General features: G+C 42.3%; 2 protein-coding genes across 3 annotated transcripts; one reads left to right on the top strand and one right to left on the bottom strand.

The window, feature by feature from the left end:
• Nucleotides 1-1,981: 1,981 nt before the first annotated feature.
• On the top strand, nt 1,982-12,126 carry LOC147961534 (protein LIFEGUARD 2-like). The gene is made up of 5 exons (XM_087533852.1): nt 1,982-2,111; nt 6,653-6,725; nt 10,810-10,907; nt 11,553-11,781; nt 11,958-12,126. Exons 1-5 carry the CDS (start codon nt 1,982-1,984, stop codon nt 12,106-12,108), a joined length of 681 nt encoding a protein of 226 aa, XP_087389978.1. The 3' UTR covers nt 12,109-12,126.
• A 139-nt stretch (nt 12,127-12,265) lies between these two features.
• Nucleotides 12,266-22,744, bottom strand: MET18 (ARM repeat superfamily protein). 2 transcript variants are annotated; one of them, XM_048690858.2, is made up of 21 exons: nt 22,403-22,744; nt 21,948-22,010; nt 21,799-21,853; nt 21,238-21,335; nt 19,863-20,021; nt 19,713-19,772; nt 18,695-18,883; nt 18,529-18,582; nt 18,243-18,329; nt 17,435-18,137; nt 16,643-17,016; nt 16,482-16,555; nt 16,125-16,227; nt 15,193-15,995; nt 14,222-14,297; nt 14,022-14,133; nt 13,680-13,756; nt 13,515-13,595; nt 13,113-13,192; nt 12,799-12,908; nt 12,266-12,711 (listed from the first exon to the last, which is right to left on the bottom strand). In XM_048690858.2, exons 1-20 carry the CDS (start codon nt 22,478-22,480, stop codon nt 12,890-12,892), a joined length of 3,345 nt encoding a protein of 1,114 aa, XP_048546815.2. In that variant the 5' UTR covers nt 22,481-22,744; the 3' UTR covers nt 12,266-12,711; nt 12,799-12,889. The 2 variants fall into 2 exon arrangements, with proteins under 2 accessions (XP_048546815.2, XP_048546813.2); XM_048690856.2 differs by lacking the exons at nt 12,266-12,711; nt 12,799-12,908 and having other exon boundaries at nt 13,028-13,192; nt 16,482-17,016.
• Between the last annotated feature and the right edge of the window lie 465 nt (nt 22,745-23,209).

The raw sequence follows: 23,209 nt of genomic DNA, 5'->3' as shown, positions 1-23,209 counted from the left end.
TTTAATGCAAAGCGAAAAAGTATGAAATATTGCAATTTCAAATTTCAGGAAAAAACAACGCAATCCCTAACGTGTCTACCATATCGTGAAGACTCATGAGCAGTTAAGTAAATTGTCTCTCTAAACTTCTGCTCCTGGACCACCAAGGGGGATGTTGCATTGTACATAGCTTTGGCATAATTGATCCTCAAACTCCATCTTATGTAGCATTTCTATCTATAAGGAGCATTCACCACTGTAAGGAAATAAGACCCCGGGATCAAAGGCATCTCACAAATCATCAATGTCCATACTCTCATACCATCCAAGCACGAGGTCGTTTTAGTATATCATGAAAAAAAAGTACGGCCACTAACAATCATATCCATGACGGGCTCACTAGTTTCTGCCTCGAAGGCGACATGAACGTTGATCTCTATGCAGACTTCTCGAGTGATCACAGCCATGAATTCTGGTACATCTGTCACTCCTAAAAGCATTAGAAGTGCCCAAATGTGTAGAAAACTATAATAACTCTTGTGTGGTGGTTTGTAGAGTAGTGAACGGTATTCAATATATCAATTTTATTCAATAAGAATAATGAGAAAACAATGTAGAGTAGCAATTGTTGTACGACCATATTTGAAGTACTCCCTCCGTTTTTAAATATAAGCCCTTTTAGAGATTTCAATATAAACTACATACGGATGTATATAGACATATTTTAGAGTGTGCATTCAGTCATTTTGCTCCGTATGTAGTCCGTATTGGAATCACTAAAATGGCTTATATTTAGGAATGGAGGTAGTACAAGTTATTATTTGTCTTAGCATGAAATATTTTTATGATAATATTTGGGGAATTCTGTTGCATCACTTATCTCTTGAACTTGCAGTAGCATATCCTTATTGTCCTCTATCTACATGATCTTGTTGCATCATGAATTACTAGTGATTGTAGGTATTGTCCAACTGGGTTAGTACAGGGATTATGATTGCAAATTGAGTATATTCTACTCACTTTATTCCTAAATATGAGACCCTTGAACTGCCAAAGCATCTTATATTAGGAACAGAGGGAGTAGTATGACTAACTGGGTTGTGCTGGGTGGAAGTAAAAATCTCGTCGCGGCTGCATTAACGATGCCATATAGCAAAGGCAAGCAATGCCTCCCAAGTAGCCATCTAGATAGCTTGCTCAGGGATAGCATGATCCTGCTTCGGAAAGTGAACGGCGGCCTAGTCTCATCTAACACTATGCTAATGTTTACATCAGCACAAAACTCAACCAAAGAATGAGGGACCTCTCTTGTATATTATGTATTTGGGGGTGATGGGTACAACTGATGGAATCGAATCCGGCAGATCTTGGATAGGGGGTCCCAAGCTCGTAGCCTTGGCACGATGGTAATAGGACGGAGAGGGGACAAGGTATTTACCCAGGTTTGGGCCCTCTTAAAGAGGTAATACCTTACGTCCTATTTTGATTGTATTGATTGTGAATGGGATATAGAGTACAGGTAAATGAAAGATGTGAAGAGAATACACACATCCATTTATTTTCACGCTATTCCCATTGAAGAAGGAGCTAAACCAGGCATTGAAAGCCAATGAAGGCTACACCCTGCCTCCAAGAACGTGGTAAGAAAGGAGGTAATACATCTTCTTGATGCAGGGGTAATTTATCCTATCTCTGGTAGTAAGTAGGTACATCCAGTTCATTGCATTCCTAAAAAAGGAGGAGCATCCTTAGTAACAAATGAGAATAATGACCTAGTCACTATTCTGGCCGCTGGTTGTACAACCCCGGCCAAAACTCCTTCAACAAGAGAGTGATAATGTCGTTTGGAAGACGTTCGTCTCCAACAACTTTCCACTTGCTGCAAAAGAATCAAAATATTAGCATGTGTACAATCAAAATGTTAGTATGTGTTCGAAATATGATTAAGAGGCACTTACTCTTTCCCCGTGGGAACAATGAGCCACTTCTGCTCCTCGATAGCATGAAGGCGAGGGAGTTGCGCAATACCACGCAGCCACCCCTTCTCGCCAACCCCCTCCTCGCCTGCCTCCCCCTCAACCTCCTCCTCCTTGCCCGCCTCCTCCTCGCGAACCTCCTCCTCGGACTCAAAGGTTACCTCACTATAGGAGGGCGTCGAAGAGGTGGGCTAGAAAGTGGCTTGAGGCCGAATTCCAGGTTAGAACTTCCCCATAATAGCCACCAATATTACTCAATTGACCACTTTGATATAATGTCAACGTGGTCCTCCTACTCCATGTATAGTCGCTCAGGAAAAGTGTCGAGGCTCTGAAGCATGAAGCTTATCCTCCAGAAGCATTGAGCTCATATCCATGGACATGAAGTTGAGCACTGGGAGGTCGTGTCGGCAAATTGTATGATGCTTCTATGTGTGCTATGTCACTATGTTAAGCGTTGAACTTTCGATGTTGTATGCTCCATGTATCACTCGACATTTTCTATGTTGTATGGGCTATGTATGCTAGTTTGTGAACTTGTTGGCATGTGATGTGACTAGGTTGAAATTTTTTTAGGATTATATATGATGTATACATGGTTCTATCCATCAAATTATATAAGTTTTCAATTGCAGGAGCTTAAGAGAAATTCGACAATAAAAGGCATTTCTGGCAGCTTTCGCCGATTACTGGAGTTGACAAAGGTACTCTTTACGGAGTGAAACACTGCTGCTCTGACACATAGATGCCCAGTGTATTGATTGTGAATGGGGTATAGAATACAGGTTAATCTACCTCGAGATTGAGTATGAATGAGTTGGTCCCAATATGAGATAATCTATTGACTAGCCTAGCTTCGGTTTATATAATGTACTAAAGGCCTAGGATAACAGGAGTCCTACTCGGCTACGTCAGTGGAGAGGAGTCCTTGTCTTGTATGTCAAGTCTTGTGGAACCTTCCTCATATGCATCATAGGAAGCCACGGGGTCCTCGGCCCAGCCCTCCTGGCCGGGAGTGATATACTGAGTACCCCCTAGTCCATGACACCATCAGTAGCCCCTAAACCGGTCTTCAAGTTTTGGATTCCCCTCGGTTCTTCCGAACTATTCTTCGTCTTCGGTCGTTGGTCTTGAAAGCTGGTTCAACAAATCTTCCCCCCCCCCTCCAATCTCGAGGATCACCGAGGTGTATCCGAAGAGTTCACATGTCCTGTAGCCGAGGATCCCCTTCTAGGTTCCCTTAGCCTTTATCAGATGTCTTGTTCTTTTCACGCTACACCTCTGGTTAAATTTTTTTTCTGTATGGCGGTGTGTTCTTGCATCCGAGCTCCAAAGCCGAACTGCATCCAAGGTGACATAGACCACCTCGGTCTTGAAAATGTTGAAGTGGTTTAGCCAAGTTGTATGCCAGAAAAAGGTCTTTCGTGTAGCCAGGAGCTCGCAGCTAGTCTCTAGGCTGGACTGGTTCCGAAGAGGCGCACACCACCTCTCTCTAAGTTGTCGATGTAGATGGCCGGCCTTCGTAGGAAAAAAATCCGCCAAGCCGGTTTTCGCTTGGCAATTTTTCACGGAATATTCCCTTTTGGTGCAATTTATTCTGTGCCGAGATGTATAGACAGTAGACCTCAAGGTGGATTTCGGCCTAAAATCTAGGATGCACCTAAAGGATAAAATAAAATCGCTGATCCCAATAGCCCCCGAGACACTGGTCGATTCGCAAAATCATCCTAACGATCAAGCCCTTACTCGGCAGCATACTTTAGAAACACAAACACGGTGTGCAGTAGCCTCCGAGACTCAGGTCGGGTGCAGCCGACCGAGCTAAGGATTGTAATCTCCTCGAAAATTGTATTGCACTTTAAATTTTCTGCACTGAATCGTCAATGCAGTAGCCCCCAAGACTTGGGTTGGGCAACATGGACGGCCATAGGATCGTATCTCCTCGGGAACTGGTTCAGCTTCGTTGTGTATTTCGCCATCACCGGGGTGCAACTCGGCAAGGAAGATGCCGAACTGTGGATCGAAAAAGATATTTCCCGAGTAGGATTACCACACAGGACACCTCGACCAACATGACGTCCTGCCTCCTAAGACAATAACATACAATAAGTTAAGAGTGTCATAAGCTCAGAAAACAAAAACAAAATGATGTAAAAAACTTTACGTGTGAATTAAATCAAGTTTTTTGGTGCCAATCCGAAATTGCTCTTAAAATTAATTTGTGCTTCGGTCGTGCTTTAGCATGATACGTCCGATCTCCGGGCTTCGAGTGGGCTAGTCTTCGGCTTCGGCCACCTTCTCTCGAAGGCGGAGTGCTTCTCTGGCCAATTTAGCGAACTAAACTCGAGCGGCATATAGAGAAGCCAAGCTATCTGGCTATTTTACCGTGAACTTGAGCCAGAAAAAGTAGTAAAAAAAGACTTTGCAACGACTAAGAAGCAAAACACTGATTATAAAATGGCACACACAAGTTTAACAGCCCCGATTAGCTTTAGTAAATAGAGTGTTTTTAACATTTTTAACAAACAACGATTTTGTTTTACACGAAAATAATGCCTAGTCGAACCAAACAAATTTGAATTTTCAATTATTATTATTTTTAGCATGAAAGCGACTTAGTTGGTTTTTTGTTTCAGGCATTGATGACACGGTCCGAGCTTGCGGAGGGACGAGGTCCTAGCCGCCAAGTTGGTCCCGAGGAGCTCGGTCTAATGAAGTAACGATATGACACGGTTGTTGTGGTGAGGCAAAGCCCTAGGTCCAGCTGAGGAGATGCAGCATGTCGATAGGTTATGTTGGAGCCTCCAGAGTAGGTTGATGAAGCAATGGAAAAGTCACCGGGTTGGCAGAGGTGAAGGACCATGTCGGTGTGGCGACATTAGAGCCCTGACGTCGGCGTCGTGGACATCAGCTTGATGAAGCGACAAGGAGGTGATGCCGACGCATGACAACATTTGTGACGTGGTGATGCTAGCTTGATGAAGTGACCGTGCAGCGATGCTGGCGCGCCTGACCCGTGCAATCTATGGGGTGACGATGTTGTCTTGGCCTTCACGATGACGAACTATTGGCCAGCTTGTCGAGGTGGCGGTACGACGTGGATGACGTCGGCTAGACGAAGCGACGACGTGTCTGGCACGGGTCGGCATCCGTGGAGCAACGAGGTCGGACCGTTTTAACACCGACGCGATGGTGAATAGAACCTCGAAAAAGGATGAAAATTGATGGCACGTGTTTGAGATCAAAACACAATATCTTTACAAAAAAATCCTCCAAGAAAGACGTCTGCTAACCCGTTCATGAAAAAGATGAACTTGGGTTGGATTTGTTTTTGCACGGAAAACAAATTAGAAAATTAATGCACTCCTAGGGCTCATCCCGGAGGTTAAACCATCGGATCGAGCTGAAATTTTGAGGATTATTGAAGTAGCAATTCCGCAGCAGATGAACGGCTGGATCTTCCAAAGGATGTCCAAGATAGCTGCAGCGTGTCTCACCCTGAAGTCGCGTGGATTTATGCCCAGGCCCGACAAGGCTTTAGTATATCGGCTATTGCCGGAGATTCCTACATCGAATGCAATGAAATTTTATGGGGCCGTTGTAGACTCAATTCCACACAATTCTACCAAAGCAATAGTCAAAGCATTGCTCGAGGAGGCGCAGACGTCGAAATCGTATCCGCTTTCCAGAAAATTCGGTTGAGATCGAAGTTGATGTTGATGAAGACATTCATCCGATCTTGACAATCCGACATGGGGTGTGGTCCTCGACTTGGCCGAGGTGACCAATTGAGTCAGCGAAGAAGATGGTGGCGCCGAGGACGAAGATTCGTTCCGGTACATAGATCGCGTCAGAACCGATATGAATTCCCATCATGCCACGGTAGCTGCGCAGCAGGACTTGTATGGGCCACCAATGACGGAGTCGTATCCGGCAGATCTTGGGTAAGGGATCCCGAGTTGGTAGCCTTGGTAAATGGTAACATGACAGAGAGGGGACACGATATTTACCTAGATTCGGGCCCTCTCGAAGAGGTAAAATCCTACATCCTACTTTGTTTGTATTGATTATGGATGATATACATAATACTGGTTGATCTACCTCGAGATTGGGTATGAATGAGCTGGTCCCAATATGAGATAATCTATTGACTAGCCTAGTCTCGGTTTATATAATGTACCAAAGGCCTAGGATAACAGGAGTCCTAGTCGGCTACGTTAGAGGAGAGGAGTCCTAGTCGGCTATGTCAGAGGAGAGGAGTCCCTATCTTGTATGCCAAGTCTTGTGAAACCTTCCTCGTATGTATCATGGGCCTCCACGGGGTCCTCGGCCCAACCCTCTTGGCCGGGACACGACATGGTGAGTACCCTCTAGTTCATACACGATCTCGAGATAGATTAACATGTACTATGTACCCTATCCACAATCAATACAAATAAAACAAGACGTAGGGTTTTACCTCTTCGAGAGGGCCCAAACATCGATGCCCCCTTGTGTCATGTTACCATTTACATCTAGTCAAGACTATTAGATCGGGACCCCATACCCGAGATCTAGCAGATTCAACTCTGTAACTTGGGTACATCAAAATCATGTTGAACTATACATAATTCATCTTATATTGCCGAGTAGTGTTGTTTTTCCAATCGGCGTCCGATCAATCTCATCCTCCTCGCCCTGTTCACCGTTTGCATAAGAGCTTCGGAATCAGCATCCAATCAATCTCATCCTCCTCACCCTATTCACCATTTGGATAAGATTCTCGGTTGGGTTGGGTTCCCTCTCCATACAAAAGGACCAAAAAATAACAAATCTCCATGAATAGATATTTTTTAGAATGAGCTTCATGTAAAAATACACGTATTAAGCAGCATTGCTGACATTCATGATGATCTTCAGCCTAAGAGCAACTCCGACAATTCCCCTAAAACACTTCCCCTAAGAGCATCTCCAGCAGACACCTTATCGCGCGAACCTTTATAGTGAGTATAAGGGCCGCGAATAACGTGTTTTGATAGCTAGTGCGGGCTGCGGCCGAACAGACCCGCAAGGCCGAACGGTAAAACAAAATATTCTAGAATATTCGGTTTTGCTATTCGGCTTTGTGGGGTCTGTTCCGCCGCAGCCGGCGCCAGCCTTCAAACCAAAAAACAATCATCCAAATTAAAATAATTATTGAAATAAATATAAACTAAAATCTAAATATTACAATACAACAATCATCCAAATTACAATAGTTATTCAAATCTAAGAATTAAACTTATAATTCAATATAAAAATTGTTCGAAATACAACAATGATACAAATCAAACATGAGTTAAATTAAATGGATGTAAAAATGGCAGGTTTTATTACTACCAATGCCTTTGCTAATGGTGCTCAATGAGATCATGCTAAGGCTGGTGGTGCGTATTTGAGTCTTCAATTTCCCGGTATGCCTGAAGGAATGCTTGTATGCGGTCAGGTTCTCTAGATGGCTTCACATGGCTACCGACATTGTCGTAGAAGAACTCAAAGTTCATGCCTCTCTCATTTTCGATGATCATGTTGTGAAGAATGAAGAATCACACAACATGTCCTGATGTTGGTCAGGGTTCGCTTGTCCTAAAAACGAGCAAGACCATGAATAATGGCAAACCTAGCTTGCAAAACCCCAAAGGCTCTTTCTATATCTTTTCGGGCAGCCTCTTGGACCTTTGCAAATTCAGTTTGCTTCCTAGTTTCAGGTTTTCTGATGGTCTTACAAATGTAGACCAAGAATGGTAAATACCATCAGCAAGATAGTAGCCCTTTGTGTACTGATGCACATTCACCATGTAGTTGTAAGCAGGAGCATGACCACTAGCAAGTCTAGCAAACAAATGAGATCGATGCAACACATTGATGTAACCGAGAGTACCCGGCAAACCAAAGAAGCAATGCCAAATCTATAAATCCACGATGCAACGACCTCTAGCACAATTGTTGCATCACAAGACTTGCCACAATACTGCCCATGCCATGCCTTCGGGCAGTTTTTTCAAATCCAATGCATGCAATCTATGCCCTAGCATGCCCGGCCAACCTCGCTTCTCATTTGTTTCCATCAACATTTTCGTGTTTTCCTCGTTAGGTGCCCGAAGATATACGGGACCAAAGACATGGATGATCACTTTGGTGAACCTACGAACTGACTCAAGAAGATATTCGTCGGCATAGTCAGTCGGAATGCCATATGCAATCACCCGCATAGCTTCCAAAATTTTTTGTATATGCGCTAAAACTGTTAGGACCGAGAGTATATCGACCAGAGGGGGTGAATGGGAGATTCAGATTTTCTTTCGAAAGCTTTGAAACTTAACCCAAACACAGTAGTGGAATAGAGTATCGAGGGAAATGCACGGAATCAGTATTCTTCGTCTGAGGCATATTCATCGAGAAACACATTTACTACAGAACGAGCCTGATAGATAATCGGTTTAACTACAATGAGGATTATGTAGCAAGCAATTAGATGTAACAGAATGAGACATAGCATAGCTGAAGATGATAGAAAAACAATTGAAAGGTCGCACAAGAAGAGAGTAGTACAGACCGGCAATGAAGGAATATAGACGATGATAATGAAAAGAGTAAACACTGATACACAAGATGAGGGTGAAACAAGAAGTTAAACGATCAGGTATCTTGTCGGCATCGAACAAGAATGATGACTACTGAAAGAAATACAGTAAAGACAATATAACCAGTGGTGCTTGATGGCGACAAGAGATTTGGTAGACCAGTTCACCCTTCTGCCAAAGGGCTACGTCTGGTTAGAGGGGTTGTGACTTAACACGGAAGATAAACTCTCTTCACCCTATTCTCCTTCAATGCAGAGCTGGTCAGACTCAGGTTGATTTCACTCATGGTAGATCCTTGTCGGCGATCTCCAAACCTTCGGTCGAGCTTGCGAACCACAATGACTCTTGGTTGCTGAAGATCAGGCTCGGTGAAGACAACAACTCTTCAACGCTCGAAGCCAAACCTATCCGTCTAGAGAGTGTGCAACTCTCAAGAGTAATAGGTACAAGAACTCTCGCTCAGAACTGCTATGATGCTAAACCACTGTCTAAGTTTGGGCTCTTGATTTTCTCTCAGTGGATCTTAAACTCAAATCACTCGGAGAGGGGTTGCTAAAAACAATCTTTTCAGAAATCTCAAACGGAGCAACCAACAGACAATGTTGGAGCGGGCTGGCTATATATAGCCGCAGCCTTCCCTGATGGAAAATGATCAAATTAGACATCGGGCTCAGACAATGGCCGAACGACACGATTCCAATGGTCGGATTTTAGCACAACGATAACATTTCTTGTGAGGCAAGAAATGCTAACTCCTCGGTCCGAAACAAATCCCTTGCAGCGAAGAAGATCTCGGTCTCTTGCTGGCAAATATTTGCTTGGAGCTCAAAGAGATTTTTCTCACAACTTTCATTGGTTTGGGCTAAGCATCACAACAGATCTAAGCATTGAGAACCAATACCCCTCTTAATAGTACGGAGGTCCTATGACTCAAATGAATGAAAGAAGAAAAACTAAATGAATGCTACGTCTTCCATAGTATTCGACATCCATCACTGCAGTCAATTTCTTCCATCGACAGTACCGAATAACACGGATTTGCTTCAACAGTAAAATTTTGAGGGGTTGATTTCTTCTCATCAATCTTCTTGACTCTATCACTTCAACAAGTATAGCTCATTCTCCTCTGCAACTCAGATGTACTTCGGTGAAGTTTCTCGAAACCCAGCACCAGAGACAGTATGTTCTTCGGTTATGTATGGACTTTTTCTTTCTGTATGCACTAGCAAACAAATTAGTCCATACCTGTTTCTGTCAACAATCTCCAAAATACAAGGTAGGCAGATATTGCACCAACAAAAACCCTTCAAGCCCGCGGCGTTTCTCCTTTGGGTGAAAAATCGAGAATTGGCCTCACAAGCTTCTACTATTTTTATGAAGAGGGATCGGCGCATTCGATACCTTCTCTGGAAGAGGTGCAGTGGATACGTAGGTGACACCGTGAAGTAGTCTTGCATGAACATCATGTTCCCGAGATGGCGGTTGCGAGGGAGCAAAGACGACCGACGATCGATCCTCGCAGTCTCCTACTATTCCTATCCTCGAGCTCCTTCACGGCGAGGACCACCACCACCATCTGTTGCCGATTCTTCTTGAGCAGCGTTCCAATGTTCGAGTCATCGGACAAGGACGAATCCTGGAGCAAAAGTTCGTCGCAAGGGCTCAAATCCATCTATAGATCACAACGGAGCTCGCATGAATGGAAATCGTTCGCTAAATTAAACTAGAAGGGGTAGAAAAGGACTCACCGGCGGATCCGGGGCAGGCGGCGACTCGGCGGCGATCGACCCGAGGCGGCTGGGTGCGGCAAATCCAGGGCGTCGGTGAAGCGGCGCGCCGGAATTGAAGGCGGCGGGCGGGCGGCGACGACTGCGGAATGGCGGGAGGGAACGCGCTAGATTGAAATATCCCTCCCGCCAACTGCTTTCCCACTATACAAGGCACCGACTAGGCGAGGGGGGGTGACCTATGTTTTCGCGAGTCGGGGGTAATTTACCATGCCCTTGGGTCGGGGGCGTTTAAGGTGTTTGTTCGGGCCGCTTTTTCTGCACAAAACTGTAAACTGACGTTATTTTGTAATTCGGCGTGACATAAGTGGTGTGCTAAAGATGCTCTAAAATCGGCTTTCTTGGCTTCCCGTAAGTCTTCGGGAAAGTTTTCTGCGAGCAACTTTTATCAGTTCATGTAAACTTCTTTCCCTAATTTTTTATTTGATTTATTTTTTCATTAAACAAATTTTGTTATTCCTCTAGGGCCTGCTGGTCAGTGGTGGCGGCCGTCGGCAAGCGGCGTTGGGGCGGCACGAAAAGCGGCGGTGGCACAGCGTACTCCCGGCATGGTGGCAGCGACGGTAGCGGTGCATCGTGGCAGCGACGGCGTTTGGCATGTTGCTCGTGGAAGTTTCATCGCGGTTATCTTCCCTCCAAAAAGATATAAGAAGGTCATCCTTCCATTTCCATAAATCAGCGGAGAGAAATAAGTAGAGCGTTTTGATGCCTAGACTCATCTGCACTCGGTTAGAAAAAATCGTAAAAAATTCAAAACAAATTTAAAAAATTCCAAATGTTTTTGTGTGGTAGACAATTTAATACGTGAGATGCGCTACAAATTTCATGTCATTTGGACATCTGAGCAGCTCAGCAAAAAAGATAAATCGGATCAAAACAATACATAAACAGTAAACATTTTTACGGACCCCTAATTTGTCTTTTGCTGAGAGCTGCTCAAATGTTCAAATGACTTGAAATTTCAAGCAGGTCTCACGCATCAAATTGTCTATCACACAAAAAAAAGGAATTTTTTGAATTTTTCTAGTATTTGTTTTAATATTTTTTGTCAGCACGGATGCAGATGAACTTGGGTGCAGAGATGGATTTTCGGGAAGAAATGACCTATTTTACTGGATCCTCTAAAGATAAAGCCAGTTTACGGGAACTGTTGGAGCTGCTCTAACGATGTACATATTGAGTGGGGTGAAGAGGTGCCATGACTTGAGCTTTTTTGGTCGGCAGCCTGCCTCACCCTAATGCTCTACAAGGCTCATACATGTGGGGCAGCCAAACACCATCTCAGTATCAGGAATTGCCCCTTTCAAACATACCTATGCTGCTGCCGATGGGCAAAGTCGGCATGACCATGTACGGGTGCATCTCGGCATTGGTCTTCTCCAGGTTCATCGTCTACGACACGGAGAATCTGATCAAGAGGCACACCACCTACAACAATGTCCCAGCAGGACAGAGATCAGGTGACATGCACATTTGCATGTCACCGTGTGCCTTGCGGCCGAAATTCAAATTAATATGTGCTGTGAAGATGCATGATTTTTTTCAGGATTTTTTCGTAATGTTTAAATTTGAATTTCGGCCGCAAGGCACACGGTGCATGTCACATGATCTCTGTCCGTCACAGCAACCATCTCACTGTACCTATGGCATCATCATCTTGCCATTGTCACTGCTCTGAGTGTTTCAGACTCGCTAGGCAATTCTGCTTGTAGAGATGACAGTCAGGGTGCTGCCATGCCGAACGCTGATTCCAATCCTCAGTAAGGAAAAAATGTGTCGATGTCCAGGGGATGGAACAGGTACGTCTGGGCTGAACAGTTTATAGTGGGAATTGTTGCAGGTTTGCAATGGAACAACTTATTGCATCGTAGATCATGAAACCTTCCTGATGATTTGACATAGTTAACTAAAACTCAGCAAGTTGGATTTAACACATCACATTTTAATCACGGAAGAAAGACTTTGAACATAATCATATATAGTTATATAGCTGAGCATACCTAGGGAACTCACGGCTTAGAAAAACTATTTGGGTATGTTGAACAACTTTACATGATAATCAGCACTCGGGCCATATCTGACTTGCATTCTCCCGACTTGAGAGACAAATGCAATGCATAGTGAGGAGAACCGGAGATACATTCACGAACTGGTCCTATAAATGTCCAGTCATGATAAATACAAGGAAAAAGGGACGGAAGAGCGGTCAGCCAGATTGAACCCAATGCACTGACATACACAATCCAACTGTGGTTCGCCAAATTTCCTCCTAAGAACTCACCTCCCGCCAGAACTTACACAGTCCAAAAGCATTTCAAAGGCAGAATGAGCCGCATTGTCCTCTACCACCCTACGGGCTACCACAACCTGCATCGCGCCGACAATCAAGTAATCTGAAAAGTCTTAAGGGAATAATCAAGATGAAACAACCAACAAGATGGAAGAATGACATACCTATCACACATCTCAATACTTATCAAGCTCTAACATGATCTGTTCAGTGAGAAATTCCAAACTATGATGCAGTGGCGGGAGAAAGACTACCTTAAGCAAATGATGATTGCCTGCAGGAAAATAACGACTCATCAGGAAAGGTTGAGGCTCGTAAAGGATTTTTTATTTTTATTTTGAGGGAAAGCCACCATGGTGACTTCATTCAAATGGAATAAAGTTGCATCGTTTGCCAATTGCCCAAATATTACATCAGGTGGTTCATGTTGCCACAGAATAGCACCAGAACTCTTAGAAATAGGATATAGTTTTCATACCATGTTTGTCGACATCGAACAGCCTCTTGGCGAACAGCCCTTTTCTTATCATCAAGAGCCTTGATTGCTGCTTGTAGGACCTGCAAGAATATACCATTCTGCAATGAGTTCTCTTTTATTCCTTCAGAAGGAAACATTTTCTTACTTGACAACAGTTGCGATATTAAGACACCCTAAGTTCCTAATAACAACAAGAAATTAGTCATAAGTTAGATATATACCATCTCAATTATCCATAATGTTCTAAAGTGTGCAGTTAAAACATGAGACCTAATTAGCTCCACCAATAAGGGGAGTGCTATCCATGATTAACAAAAAGCACAGTATAATAATAACTCAATGTCTTAAAGGTCGTATTGTGTGCACATTCTCAACAACCATCTGCATAAATAGAAAAATGACCTGTGATCGCATGCGATAAACTTTTGAGTGGGGAAAGCTAGACATGGCAACAAAACATTGCAAGGCAGTCTCCCGAACAACCTACAGGAGAAAGGAAAAAGGTTGTGAAAAATGCTGATCTTACAAGTGGAACAAGTGAACTGAATATGAAAAACTCGTAAGTACCATCATGTGAGGATAGGAAACAAGTTGTGCAAGTACACTGATAATGATGCGGATATTTTCCACAATGCATTCTTTGCCTGCATAAGACAAACAAGATTTAGCGCCCGAAGAAAGAAATAGCATCAGGAATTTAGTACTTCCTCTGTCCCAAAATAAGTGACATGGTTTTAGTTCAAATTGACAGAGGTAGAACGCAGCATACACCAGTCAAATTTACATAGTAAACAAAAGAAAATGAACTGAATGGATGCATCAATGCATGCACATCAAACACAATTTATTGAATTAATGGCTACTAAGTAGGAACTTATGGAAGTAATTGAGTAAAGTAAATGATATCACCTTTTTCATCCATCAGCATTCCAGATAAAACAAGCAACAAACTATACACTAGATCTTTATCCTGAATATCCACACTCAATTTGGCTAAGATATCAATCATCACGAGCAAAATCTGAAAAAACAATTAGTTAAGCAATTGGGCAATTAGTATGCTCTGATCCGACAAAGGTTGTGCATGCTTCAATCAAGAAGTAATTAACCTGATGGGCTTCTGTTATAACTGCTGACACTGGAGCATTGGTAATAATATGTCCGAATGCTCGATATATCACCAATCTGCAGTAGGTGATATTTTTCAGTTGCTTCAAGGCATTTGACAAATAAAAAAATCACTAAAATCACAGGATCAGTTCATCAAATGAACTAAAACTGGCATCAGACCATCACTTAGCTATACAATATTTTTAATCAAAATACACTTTTCTCTAAAATATAAATCATGATGATAAAAATTAATGAGGAAAAGCACAATATGGAACTAAATTAGGGGCCAGTTCTTTTGGGTGGCTTAAAAATTAAGCTGCCTCTCCCCAGCTTAAAAAATAAGCCACCCTCAAAATTTGTTGATGCTTATTAGTAATCCCATAACAAGCTCAGAAGCCCCAATGAATGAGGGAGGCAGTTTATGGAAAAAGCTGGGGAGGAGGCGGCTTATTTTTTAAGCCGCCAAAAGAACTGGCCCTAAATAATGTGATGCAACCTAGTCCTGAGGTTACAAAATTGCAGTATTCAACTGATGTGGCAACTCAAATGTCTTTTTCCTCCAAGGCACACATAGTATAAAAAATTCTTTGACTTCTAAACTCGTGCCACGGTTCAGTTTGGCTTGCTATCATGAAAAAGTTACATTACCATCTTGATATCCGAAACGGTGTCATCACATTGCTTTCTTTTCGCTTACACGTATAATGTGAACAAAGGTATGCAAAGTCAGAGTACACAAATAAACTAAGCTGAACCCTTGGGAATTTCACAGAGGACGAATCAAAACTAAATGCACAAAAGTGTCCAAGCTAATTGATAGAACAGATATGTCCACATATAAACTAAGCTAAACCCTTGGGAGATGCTGCTGGTGCATAGGCAAAGTAACAGAAACATGGTATACAAATGTGTATGGTTCAAATCAATACAAGATATAATACAAAGCGATGAGAATGTTGATACCTACTTTGTTGTCAGCTCAGAGGTCTCCTTAAGTTTAGAGAGAAATATTGGCATCAGTATTGAGAAAAAACGCTGCTTATACAAAAACTTTATTCTTGCATGGAACTTTTTATTTAGGCAGACTTCTGAATCACCCATCATCACATGGAATGCATCAGCTGCAGCTGTTGCTAGAGAAGCATCTGATGAGAGGCATTTAAGAAGAAACAATGAAATTTCCTTCACTTTCTCATCTCCTCTCATAAGCAATCCTTTGCCAATCCATGCCAAGCCACATAAGATATCAATCTTTGAACCTATGCTTCCAGGCAAGCTGTCTGAGAAGTTAGCATTATCCAAAGTGGCAGCAGGAGAGCAAGACATCTTCAAATTGCTGCTGGGTAATACAATTGAGAAACATCCCCCAAGAATAACATCAAGTATTTTATCCAGCTTAATCTCGTGTGAGAACTCTGAATTCTGTAGATATTTATTGAAAATAGAAGCTAATGCATGAGCAGCTGGTATATGCCCATTCAGTAGAAAGACCGAAAAGAGGTTAATCATCATCATCATTTCTGGTACAGGTGTTTGAGGCCAAAGACCAACTATGACTGATGAAAGCATACACACAAGAGCTGTATCTTGAACAGAGTGTGCAGGAACTAACTCGTCAACAGACAAAAGATGGCGTGTTAATGCTTTCACTGGGAGAGACAGCATCGATGATACTATACCGCATGCTTTCTGAACAATCAACGACTGTTGTTCCTCTGTGCAGACTCTGACTAATAACTTCATTCCCATCATTAGTGAGTCAAGAAGACCCTGAGAGAGAAAAGTGAGTGTTCCATGATTACACAGTACAGATTTATGCGTCACATGCCAAATATATACCTAAGAACCAGTAATTCAACTGCATTAGCAAAAAAAATAATCAGTTTGATGGAGCTTCACCTGTGATATGATTCGGTCCAGAGTAACCAAGTCCCCAATCTCATCCCAGAGACGCAGAGCAAAGCTCAAAGCAAGTTCATTGAGACCACCGGAAGTAAAGAACCTGCCATAATGGAGATGGTTACTCAGAGAGAAGATGATATTTGGCTAACATATATCCTGTCAAAAGGCTAGTACAGGGCACAGGTACCAAGCATGCCACCAGTAACATTTTTCAGCTATCGAATTGGTCAAGTATGTGCAACCTTTTTACAGTTAGGTTTGCACAAACTGAGAAAGATGTTTCAAGATTACAGACTAATCGTAACCCATGTTTGTTGATACAGCAATACATACTGGAATGCAAAGTTGGCATACCAAGGAAGGAGACGACTAGAGTAAAAATCAATCAGGCAGGTTACATAGTCCGCACATTCTATACTTCCATTAACCTGCAGGATCAATAAAACATTAGTTTGGTTGCTTATAAAATGCAATTTGCAGGAAATAAGAAGACAACAGGGGGATTCGTTACAGGCCTGAGAGATATTTGTGATGACAGTTTCTTCAAGTGATCTGGCAACCCTTAACATATAGTTCACACTAGCGGTGCCAACTTCAAAACATGCTTCAAGTCTTAGATTCAGAGGCATCGATGCATCACAAGATTCAGCCAAACGAATTATCTTGTCGACAACAATTCTATTGTAAACCATTTCTCTTTCAGAAGCATGTAATTCCACAGCAGATGAGCCAATGCTAGTCAATGTTTTCAATGATAATCTCCACAAATGTGCATTTTCATACTTGCTTGTAATTACTAAGGTAAGCATCAGCAAAATATTCTCATAAGCATTTTCCAGTAGAAGTGAACATTGTTCCGGGATAGTTGCAAGTATCAGCAAACCCTTCACTGCAAACAATTTATAAGAAACAACCATATTAGGATAGACAGATTGATCCTCAATGATTCTAAAGAAGCACTGAAATTCAACAAGAGAAAAATAAAAATTAAGAGTCCATCAATTAAATATTTGGAACTAAAATATGACCTTGATGAATAAGGTAGACCATATAGACTAGAATCTCCAGAAATGGCTAAAGAGTTATTGACAAATAATATGTAGACTGAAAGAGCACGGCTATGGACAGCATGTCTATTTGCAAACCAGATGCACGACCTTTTGTAATGAGGAGTTCTCTTAAGCAAAATCTACAAGCATGGATTAGGAAAGTTCAGATAGTTGTGAGTTTGTGACAGCGCCTAATAGGTGCATGTTGTCTTACAAAATGTGGTATGTAGCAAGTCATAATTAAAGACTTCAACATACCAGCAAACGAAATACATTCTTTTCTGACTGCTGACTGGGTAGGCTGAGAATCAATAGTCAGCAATTTTCCGAAAAGATGGATGATTTGATCCAGCTTTTCCTCTAAGATAAGCCACCAGGACTCCTCTGCTGGGACGCCTTCTCGAGATGCCACAGCGACTTCTCGGCAGGATGAAAGCATTTGAACAGATAAATAGAGAGCTCCATAGTTAATAGAAGCAGGAGATGATCCATTGGCGATGCTCAGGTGTTGAGAATCAAAACCAGCTGAGTTTCCCAAAATATCCACCAAGCGTTTAAAATGTGCTTGAAAAACTCTAGTGCACAAATATGTAGATGACCCAGCAAGAATAGAAACGACACTTCCAAGGGCTTGCAGTGAACTACCGATGGAGTTCTCTTCAGTTGTTACAGAATGGATGTTATTCACAATATCCTCATCCAACAAGATCAAATTGATGAAAATATCTCTATCCGAAGAATGTATATATGTAACAGCAGTCTTCAAGCAATGTTCAGCTTCTGATATTATTTGATTCTTATTATTCTCTGCATCTTTAGGTGACCCTGATGATAAAAGTTGATCTGAAGAAAGGCTAAAAAGTACTTCTTTCAACTTAAACCAAATAGCTGATGCGTGTGTAACCATTCTATCAGCTCCATAGCAGTGAATGCAATTGTCCAAATATTTCAAGGAATCAAGCTGTACAAAATACTAACATGTGAATTTTTAGCAGAAAATCAAAGAGGTTATTCACTTTGTTAGATTGATGAACTTGAAACATTAAGATAAGTTAAAACTGCTGACCTTTGCTAATGGAAGATCGGAAGAAAGTTTATCTAGAAGCAATGGGATGGCAAAGGGCTCGAAATATGGACTTGTACAAAAGGCATGCTGCAAATATTTAAACAGGTTGTTAACCACACAAGTAAAATAATAGAAACATGTTTTCATTTAGAAGTATGATAAGGTGATATAACACACAACTCCATAGTCGCATTTGACAAATAATTATAGCGCCGAGCCATATGTTCAGTTCAAAAAATTGAATGGTCTTTGAAATAATCTATCAGGTAAAATACTAAGGTCATACCATCAATGCCCTAGAAAGTTCGTCTCTTGTAACACCTAAATTATCACCGGCTCCCTGCACATATACATGATACCATATTGGAGAAAGGAACGTCAAGAACTAATTAAGTTGCAGAATGACATACACACGAAAATGTTTTGGAAGCCACGATAGTTCATCAACATACATGTGTGAAGTAAACAGGAAAATATTTGCTCAGAATCTCAAAAAGGTCACTTGCAAATTGGTCTGCGATACCAGATGGGTCTGGGAACAGCTTCATGACAACTTCCACCACATGAAAAGAAAGCTTCAAGCACTCTGGGTCTTTTTCTTCATCGATTGATTGACAGATCCAGTATAGCAATTCATCATCCTGGGCATACAGATTAAACTTGTGTTGGTAATGAACACATGATTGAATAAATCCAGGAGAGGTGTAAATAACCAAACAAAATAATATATAAAACCAGCCTCCATGACAGAGGTTGGAAATGAAGATTCATCCATTCTAGAATACTTGTACACCACCAAACTACCCATATCAAGTATCAACTCTACCTCTATGCTTGATTTATTACCTTATTTTTCTTCCAATAATATTGGAAGGTTGTCACACTTTACCCCAAGCATGATAACATCAATACGCAAGATTTGGTCAACAGTACAGAGCATTACATAATGCAACAGATACCATATGCTTGCCAGATAAGGAAATGCAAACACATCAAGAAATAATCACGACGATACAAAAAATCACTCCCTCCATTTCACTATAATCATCCAGTGTGCAAACCTGGGAGGCACCAATTTAAGTACTATTTGATACTCCCTTCGTTCCAAATTACTCATCGCAGAAATGGATGTATCTAGAACTAAAATTCATCTAGATACATCCATACCTGCAACAAGTAATTCGGAACGGAGGGAGTAGAATTGAACAATGTTTAACCCAGTTGGACAGACATACTACTACTCTATGTAATGGGAATGGGTATGGTCTTATTACAATGAATATTACTTAACTTTCGGCGCCTCCTAGATAGACGCGCCGAACATACACAGTTAACTAGAGTTGGTAACATGTTAGAAGTTAGAACATGCAAGGGGTGTGGTTAACATGTAGGATTAACTTAATGATAACTACTAATACAGTTTTGAGATGATGGTGTGATCCATAGTTGTCCAGAGAGTAAGTATCATACCATTGTCTTGACAGCTTCTGGGTAGTGATCAAGTATCCAGCTAAAAATTTCAAAGCACATCTAGAAAGAAAAGAGTGATGAAAAATCGATCAATAGATAGATTAAATCTAACTTTATTTAAGCATATTTGTGCTGAAGATTCAAATCAACCTTGCGGTCAGCAGCTGCAAGTGACTGTACTTGAACATCAGCTATGAAAGCCTCAACTAGTCTTTTGACATCAGCAACCATAATAGTGCCAACAGATGATTTTCTGTGCAATAGAGCCAAGCATCCAACAAGAGCTCCCCGCAGTGCTTGCCAATCCGACTGAAGCCAAAAACGAAGTTCACGAGTAATGAGAGAAGGGTGGCCAATTTGTCACCATAGGGTAAAGATCACCAAAGCAATAGCATGGCACTAAACAAACGTTGCAGTTTAATAGGAGCTATGGGTCTTCTGAAGAACAATTTGCTTCACTGGATATTTTCTTGAGACAAAAACTTCGTAATAGAGAACTAAAAGGCTATACCAACATTATAATGTTATAGTGTCAAAAATGGTCTTGCATTTTGGGACGGAGTACATCTCTGTAGGGAGTGAGAATTCTTTGCAAAGTATTACTGGAGTCAAATTTAGGGGTAGTCTAACTTAATATGAATTGATGACTATATGTAACCTAGGACCGGGCTCATTGCTAACTTTCTTCTTTAATTAAATATAAAGCCCAGGTGAACTGCTTATATGCCACCTAAGTCATCGCTTATTTGGAGATATCAAATTGAAGAAGTTGCAACAATATCCCACTGGCCTGCTAGGTAAAATGATGACATATTGGGGTTGCAACCCATTGGGATACGGTTGGAGCCAAAAAATTGGCTAGCCAGTTGGCAAGACAAATCGGTAGCCAATTTTTGGGCTTGTCCAAACATTGGCAAGCCAAACTTTGGAATTATACCAAGCAGCCCAAGTCTTTCTTATGTCAAATCAAGTTACTGACAATATTTGATCTTAACTGGATAGAACGGCCAAATTCACTCTTGTGCGCAACGTTTCGAACAATTGTTTTTCACAAAAATTGAACAGCTTGGATACATGTAAGCCATACAAAAATAAAACTTAGAAATCTGAAACCTAATACCTACCCATATTCAGTCATTTGTATTCCACAACAGGGAGCTTAGTATTGCTAAAAATTCAACCTTGGAATCAAAGATGTGGCTGCCATAAACATGTAATCATTAGTTTCTAGAGTGTCATGGCAAAGACAGAGTATACTGGCCTATTTAATCTGCGCAAAGAAGGCTGTGGTGTAAGAACTTTAATAAGTCAACATTACTACAGCCATTAGCTTCCCCAGATTGATGACCTTATTCCCAAGGGTTTTTATCTCACTCTATGTTACAATTACAATAAGGACACAAGACCAGAAGGTAAGATTTGCTATTTAGTTCAGGTGTAAATGGGAACTCATAAGACTGGTGTTTGAGAAACTGTGTATGCACTTCAAAAGTCAAATAACCATGATGCACAAAGTCAAACTTACCAATCTTGATATAAAGAAGTCTGACAATGTTGTGATGGCATTGACATCTAACCATTTAAATGAAATGTGAGACATGATTTGCCCCAGAAGCAGTATTCCTGCAAAACAAACAGAAGCATATCCTTAACAAACTGCAGGGAACTATGCATGTACCAGCAAAAGATTATGACGCTGAACTTAAATCTATTATGCAGAAATGACTTTGCAGAACAGAAAATGAAAAACAATGGTTGCAAAAGGTTTTTCTTTATCAACAATGTAACCATCCAAGAACCAATAAAGTGTTGTGCTAGCTACCGATGTGCGGACGTACGTGGATGTGTCTCTCTATTGCACAGTACGACTTTACATTTTTCAGTAGAAGAAATCCACAATAATCTTCACTGAAGAAAGAAAGCTTGACTTATGGATTTTTTCGAACTGTGCTAACAGTGAAGAGCAACTATCACCTGTATAGCCTTAAAACTTGGCATAGACCGTAACTTTACTTGCATTATCAAATTTGCAAATTTTCTAACAATGCATGGGAGGAAAAGATATGAAATGAGGGGTAAAAGAAACCTCTTGCTCTAACAATGTGGTCTGTTGTCGTCAAATACATGTCCATCTTAGACACCTGAAACGATACCACCAACAAGATCTATAAAGAACTACCCTCCTTAGCCAAATCATGGAGCAAAGTGTATGATCTCCGAGAAACCAGGACATACCAAATCGAAGAGCGTCAGCTTGTCCTTGTTGACCAAGGCTGCAAGAGCATCCACGCCCGCAGACTGTTGCACACCACATAACAACAGCATTAGCGTCCACAAGAAACTAAAATAACAAAGGAGAGCGTGTATCATCAAGCATACTAAGCTACGCAATGACAACATTTGCCCCATGTATTAAGCAAATAGCAGTTTGTACCAAATTGTGTTAGAAATACAGAAGCCTCTGCAACACTGGAGCTTGTGTCAGTGAAGCTTATAGGTGCTGCCCGTTAGCTAAATTCTTATGAGAAAATCGCACAATAATTACATATGAAGTGAATGAGACTCCGTCAATTGTTAAGCGGGTGTATATTCCAAGCGAACCATGCGAGCCAAAAACAGAATTTATGAAGCAGAAGGCACCGAAGGCCTCAACAGTAATAGGGGATGGGGATGGGGAGGGGAGACCGTACGTGCTGGGCGGGGGAGCGGGAGACGTCAACGAAGGCCTCAACGTGGGGGACCCACTCGCCGGCAGGGACCTTCGCCATTGCCGCCACAAGGTACGAGCCGTGGCCTTGAAGCCTCGCTTCCGCTTCCAGGGTTTAGGGTTTTGCTAGTGAAGGAGACGGGGCGACGGAGGAGGCGTACGGGGAGGCGGATGCAGCAGGCCCGCAGCGGCGGCGGGTGGAGGCGGCCGGCGGCGGTGGCGGTGGCGGTGGCGGTGGCGGCGGCGGTAACCTAGCGTGCGTGGAGACACTCCTCCGCCAGGCTGCGTGCGTGCTTTTGGCCTCTCTCTTTTTTGTAAGGGGGCGTGCGTGCTTTCGGCTGAATTTGGTCACGGGGTGAGGCTCAGACAGTCAGACCTGGCCAGATGGGCAGGCCCGGCCTGGCCTAAACGGGCCAGGGACGGCAGAGCCCACCCAGGCACGCCTAATAATATGCGGGTCGTGCTGGGCAGGCCCTCCGGCACGTTTAGCCCACTAGGCCCCCTGATTTTGGGATGTTTTGGGCCTATCTGGGCTTCATAGGGCTAATATATAAATAAAATCTAGTTCCTCAAAAAATTCTAAAAAATAAAAAGAGTAATCGGGCTGTGTCGTGCTGCCCGGCCTCGCGGGCCACGTGTCAGGCCAGGACCACCATGGGCCGGGCACACAGGCTATCCGGACAGCATGCTAAGACCAGCCCATTTGGCCACGTTTGGTCAGACTCGGCATACAACCCGATACGCGAAGCACGAAGCCCAAACCCATATAGCCCGAACCTGAAAGACCTGA

The sequence above is a fragment of the Triticum urartu genome, chromosome 7A (assembly GCF_056163025.1).
Source record: "Triticum urartu cultivar PI428250 chromosome 7A, HENAU_Tu73, whole genome shotgun sequence".
Lineage (NCBI taxonomy): Eukaryota > Viridiplantae > Streptophyta > Magnoliopsida > Poales > Poaceae > Triticum > Triticum urartu.
The sequence above is the reverse complement of the archived record's forward strand: the minus strand, read 5'-3'. Positions and strand labels throughout refer to the sequence as shown.